This window comes from Alexandromys fortis, unplaced genomic scaffold (assembly GCF_014885135.2).
Source record: "Alexandromys fortis isolate MF-2015 unplaced genomic scaffold, M_Fortis_MF-2015_v1.1 scaffold_51, whole genome shotgun sequence".
Classification (NCBI taxonomy): domain Eukaryota; kingdom Metazoa; phylum Chordata; class Mammalia; order Rodentia; family Cricetidae; genus Alexandromys; species Alexandromys fortis.
This window is the reverse complement of record NW_026067925.1, coordinates 2,287,833-2,293,832: the sequence shown is the minus strand read 5'-3', so window position 1 is coordinate 2,293,832 and position 6,000 is coordinate 2,287,833. Positions and strand designations below refer to the sequence as shown.

The 6,000-nt window shown below is 42.2% G+C and overlaps 1 protein-coding gene across 2 annotated transcripts in view; it reads right to left on the bottom strand.

The window, feature by feature from the left end:
* Nucleotides 1–733: 733 nt before the first annotated feature.
* The window catches only part of Aim2 (absent in melanoma 2), a 41,810-nt gene continuing 36,543 nt past the window's right edge, over nt 734–6,000 (bottom strand). For both annotated transcript variants that reach the window (XM_050142996.1, XM_050142997.1), the window contains exons 4-6: nt 4,681–5,091; nt 2,313–2,504; nt 734–1,204 (exon numbers count right to left, since the gene is read on the bottom strand). In XM_050142996.1, coding sequence (XP_049998953.1) covers nt 1,100–1,204; nt 2,313–2,504; nt 4,681–5,091 — 708 coding nt within the window. In that variant the 3' untranslated portion in view covers nt 734–1,099. The remainder of the gene's footprint in view (nt 1,205–2,312; nt 2,505–4,680; nt 5,092–6,000) is intronic.

The window sequence follows — 6,000 nt, the reverse complement described above, 5'->3', positions numbered from 1 at the left end:
CAATATGCTTCCTCTACAATTCATGACTTCACTAATCCAGAGTAGTTGGCTAGATTTCTAATACCAGGAATGATTTCTTTCTTGTTGAGGGGGTATTAAGTCCAATTAAAGAACTGTTGGTTACTACTAAGGCATTTGTGACACTAATTCACCCTTAGGATTATTGTGCCATGGTGCTCATCTTTATGATTCTTAGGCATCATAACTGGGTCATACTGATGGTTACCTCCCTCTTTGGGAAGTCTGTATTGCACCTTCTGGTTTTGTGAAAGATAATCGTTGGGGAGAAGACTCTCAGGTCAGTTACAGCTCAGGGACCTCTGAACCCTGTGTCTGAAGTGCATGGTATCTTCAGCAATATGAACTTATCTTCACCTCTGGGGATCAACCAAGGGCAAGAGCAATAGCCCATAATGTTTTGGGAGTCTCCTAGACAATCAACTACTCAAAAGGGGGTTTCTCATGCCTGATATTGGATGTTTTACTAGATTTTTGTTTTGTTTTGCTCTACAGCTAACAGAGGAATTGTAAAGTATTTATCCTTTTTTTTTAATGATGGAAGAGCACTTTTTGTTGTTTGTTTATTTTTTTTTTTTAGTTGTTGAAAAAAAATTTCTGCCTCCTCCCCATTTCCCTTTCTGCCTCCTCCCGGCCTCCCATTCCCCTCCCCTTCCTCCACTCTTCTCCCCCTCCCCTACTCCTCTTCCCCTCCCCCCACTCCTTTCCTCCTCCCTCTCCAGTCTGAAGAACAGTCAAGGTTCCCTGCCTTGTGGGAAGTCCAAGCCCCCCCCCCCATCCAAGTCTAGGAAGGTGAGCATCCAAATAGGCTAGGCTTCCACAAAGCCAGTTCATGCAGTAGGATCAAAACCCAGTGCCACTGTCCTTGGCTTCTTATCAGCCTTCATTGTCCACCATGTTCAGAGTCCACTTTTATCCCATGTTTTTCAGTCCTAGTCCAGCTGGCCTTGGTGAGCTCCCAATAGATCAGCCCCACTATCTCAGTGGGTGGGTGCACCCCTCGTGGTCCTGACTTCTTTTTGAACTAATAGGATAGGATGAAGAGCTTGTAAACGTCTGTCCTCAGGTAGCTCAGTCTGGTTCAAGAAGTAGTATTAGAATCCTTCAAAGAAGTGTTGTTTAGATGAGTTGACTTCAATGTACATTTTTCTTTTTGCTCAGTTTTTGGCTTCGAGGTCTTAATAAGCTGGGTGGAGAAGAAAGATGAAGACTGAGATGTTATTGATCACTTAACTCTCTTCTACTTCCAGCTACTGCATTCTTCTGTAGTGTGCCTCCCTTCATATCACATATCCTCCCCATTCCCATGTCCCTCCCTTAATCCCTTCACTCTTGGATGACTTTCTTGAATTCTATCTGCTCCAAATAAATACATGCCTACATAATAAGGACATACACAAAGGTTTCTCAGGTCTCTATCTCAAACTTACACAGAGACAGGGCTTATATAAACACTGATGGGTAGTGGGGAAGAGAGCAAAGCTGTGACAATCAGATAAGGAGAAGGGTGCTGTGATGACTTACTTAACTGCCCTGGACTATGATAAATACGTGAAGGGTTTGTTTTGGGACTAATTGAGTCCTGGCCTTCAGCTGCCCTTCCCTGCTAGAGCCTTCTAATTGAAGTCACTAAAAGCTGTGCTTTGCCTAGAGGATCAGAGAATGGGATTTTCACCTGTTGGCCATTGACTGCAGGGTATTTAAGCCTCCATGGTGCTATAAAAGAGGGGCTTTGTACCAGTGATTGGGGGGTCTGTCTGTTTCTGTGTGTGTTTCCTCAGCCTCCAGCCCCTTTCTAGAAGCTTGCTAACTGGATTCTAGCACACAGAGTGCAGACAGGGGTGTAGTGAGCAGCAGGTTGGACTTGCTCAAAGATTTGTTTTCAAGGTTTTTAAAGTCTGTCTTGACTTACAACTGCATTTGTCAGAATGATTTGTGCAACTTCAGGCAGGTTGCTTTCATTAGACTTAAACTGTAGTCCAAAAACTCACTGTGGAGTTCAGAGAGAGAGGGAGAGAGATAGAGAGAAAGAGAGAGAGAGAGAGAGAGAGAGAGAGAGAGAGAGAGAGAGGAGAGAGAGAGAGTGTATGGGTGTCTTTGTGACACCCATGGGTTTATAGCTGGGCATCTAGGATAAGAATAATTTTCTAAAGCCAGGCTCCTCAGTTCTGTGAGATAAAAACACGCTACATATGGGCTCTTCTCTGCCATATCCTGTTCATCAGCCTCTTTTCTGCTTTCTGACATAAAACACAAAATAATGTAGTCTTTTGAGTACTGACATTCTTCCATACCTTAAAGAAGCTGTGGGGTCCTGATTTCAACTGTGTTTTCTCTCCATCTTCTGACACCTCAAAAAATACAAGTCTAAGCTTATCTCCTTTCTCGCATTTTATTTTGTCCTGGTTTCCAAGCACCAACACGTCCATCTCCCCTGTTTTGTCTTGTACACCATACAGTGTTCTGTCCTTTTGCTGCTCTGTTATCTGTGAAAGGAAACAACAAGCAAGCTCCACTGAGATGACTAAGGAAGAGCGGCATGTAAATCAATCATCAGACAAGACAGGAGCAGCTTTCCAAAAGAAATATAAGGAGGAATTCCAGCTTCCAAACTAACAGGCTTCGACCTAACCGGTATTAGCAAATGTCAATGGAGGAGGTGGGAGAATCTTACTAAAGCATGTCCCTTCTGTCCATCTTTCTTCTGTCCATTTTTCTAGTCCCAAGCCTTTTTTCTTCTGGGAAGCCAGGATGGCACAAAGAAACAACTAATAGATGGGGAAAACGGGGCTGCTCCAGGGCCAGTGTACAGGAGGATAGGAAAGGAAGAGAAGGAAAAGAAAGGGGGAAGGAAATGAAGGGAAGGGAAGGAAAGGGAAGGGAACGGAAAGGAAGGAAAAGAAAGGAAAGAAAAAGAAGAGAAAAGAAGACCTTGTGGTTAGGAGGAAGGTCACTTAGTGACATAAATCCAGAGAGACACACAAACTAACAATAAAAGATCTAGTGAAGAAGTCTAAAAGTCAGAATATCAAGGACAACATATCATTCACAATCAAATCTGGATTAGAATGGGACCAGATACTAGTTAGATACGTCAAATATGTACAGTATTTGAGAGTTAGTTTTATTGACCATGTGAATAGACATTAGTGAGTAGTTGGCCAAATAGAAAGTTCAAAACTGAGAAGCTAACAATGGGTGTTTTTATGCTTTACTTTTCCAAGGAAGACAATTTACTCCTGCTACCTTTTCTGACAGAACTTGAGGTCATCTGGCTACTAGGGGAAGAAATCATCAACATTCCCTATGGTCCTTCAGGATCTGTCTTAGGCCAGAAAATTGTTCACGCAAAGATAGTGTCCCTGATTCCCATGTGGTAGCTTGAATAGAAAAGGCAGCCATGGGTTTATCGGGAAAAGCATTATATGAAAAAATTAAGCCTTGTTGGAGTAGGTGTGATCTTACAGGAGGAAATGTGTCCCTAAGGGTGGGCTTTGAGGTTTCAGGAACTCAAGCCAGTGGCTCACTCTCTCTTTCTACTGTCTGTGGGTCTAGATGTAGAACTCTCGGCTACTTCTCCCGCACCATGTCTGCCTGCATGCAGCCATGCTTCCTGCCATGAGAATAAAGGACGAAAACTCTGAACCTGTAAGCCAGTCCCACCTAAATGTTTTCCTTTATAAAGTTGCTGGGGTCATGGAGTCTCTTCTCAGCAATGGAAACTCCAACAAAGATACCCAGCATCTAGCTAGGATTCTCTGCTAACTCTTCCATTCTCTTCATTCAATACTAGGTCTTCCAGGGCTGGCTCATCAGTCCCCTCGTTCATCAATGAGCACACATCTGAAGGATGCTCAAAGTAAAAGTGACTTTGAAAGTGGATGGTAATAAGTGTGTAAAATCAACACAGGGGGAAATAGCCGTGTCTATGTTTCACAGGTTACAAGGGTAACAACGTAAATAAAAGTGGCTTCAAAACATTTGCTGGGAAGTCCAAGGGCCACCCACCTCCATCCAGGTCTAGTAAGGTGAGCATCCACGAAACTGCCTAGGCTCCTACGAAACCAATAGGTACAGTAGGATCAAAAACCCATTGCCATTGTTCTTGAGGTCTCAGTAATCCTCATTGTCCACTATGTTCAGCGAGACCGGTTTTAACCCGGGCTTTTTTAGACCCAGGCCAGTTGGAAACTTGATTGGGGGAGGGGGAGGGAAAGGGGAGGCGGCGGTGGGGAAGAGACAGAAATCTTTAATAAATAAATAAATAAAAATTAAAAAAAAAAAACATTTGCTGGGGGCAGTGGCATGCACATGGATCAGCAGGCAGAGGCAGAGGAATCTTAGAGCATGCCAGACCAATTAAAGCTACACAGTAAAAGACCCTGTCTCAAAAGACGAAGCAAACAAAGTACACACAGCATAAAACTTTTGTGAGCTTTGCACACAAGTTTTGGCCAATTATTATCCTACAAATCTTTAACTTTATTAAATTGTTTTTTGATTGTTAAAATTGTTTAAAACCAATTATTTAATTGATTTCAATTGTCCTGTTGCTATATAGAGAGAAAAAATTAAAACATAATTTCTAGAGTTCTGTCAAAGCTTAGGATAGGTGTTATATTTTTCATACCAATCAGTATAAACTTGCATACAGGAACTCACCTTCTGGACTTTAAACGTCCCATTCACAATTGTTCCACAAGGCTGGGTCTTCAGCATCTTAATTGTGGGAGTTCTTCCAGCTTTTAGCCTAATGCTATTTGGGACACAGACTTTGTGGTCAGCGTCAGCATCAACCACAGTTGAGGAGCTGGTCACCTCCAAGAAGTTACTGTGCCAAAGATAGTTTGATATTTTAATTGTTCTCCTTGGGATAAATTTATCTTTAAATGGTGCATATAGAACTTTTACGAAGAAAAATGCGGTCAAGTTGGCCACTGTTGCATGGAATATGTCTTCCTCAGTCTCACACTTGAAAGGATTCGTTGTTTTCAACACCAAGACTGCCAGTGGATCTTTCTGTAAACCTTCTCTGATAGCTTCCTGCTCTGCCACGATCTGCTGCTTCTGAGGCTGTGACCACAGAGAAGAGATGTTAGTTATGGGTCAACACTGTAACAGAGGCAGCCTTCATTCAGACAAACCCCAGGAAGCCAGAAAAGGCTGAGTTGAAAGGGAGATGGAGAAGTGAGGAAAAGATTGGAGACTTGGAATTATCTAGACTGAAAAAATACAAAATGGATACTTCATTTTCTGTATTTAGGTGGGGCCATGGAGCTGACCCTGGAGACAGAATTCCTCAGTCAGATTCCTTCCTTGTCATGTAATTTAGGAAAAGAGTGTGTCAGAAACCTGAATCATTGCTGGCGCTTAATCTGATCTTGTCTTCTTGTGATTCTATTACAGTGTTCTGAGCATGTATGGGACCCTCGTGTAAGGGTGGGAAGGTTCACTGATGCGCACAGAGCACTCCACATCCCCAGGAATATCCTGTGCACAATAAAACACAGACCATTAAGTGCGAGTAAACGAAGAGATCTGGGAGGAGCGCCTACAGATGGATTAAAGGGAGAGTGGGAATCAGAATCAGCTCTACCTTTGTGAGTTTATATAGTATATAACTCTATATACTAAGGATTGCCAAAAAGTTACATCTTAACATTTGTAGTTATAAATCACTGAAATCATTTAAATGCCAAAAAAGGATTTTGTCAAATAAAATATTTTAACACAACATATAAAATGTTAAGTCTGCTTCAGGGGGATAATATAACAAACCATTTTAATTGATTTAACAAAGGACAAAAGTGCATTCCTTATTGAGGACCCACAATAAACTCACTACAGGGATGTTCCCAGTGATAAATGGGCTTTCCTCTCTGCAACCAGACTATGGTGATTGTATGCTCATCTTGGATTTTGTTCTTCCAAAATAAGAAAATAAGAGGGATAGGACACAGTGTGTGTGTGTGTGTGCAACTG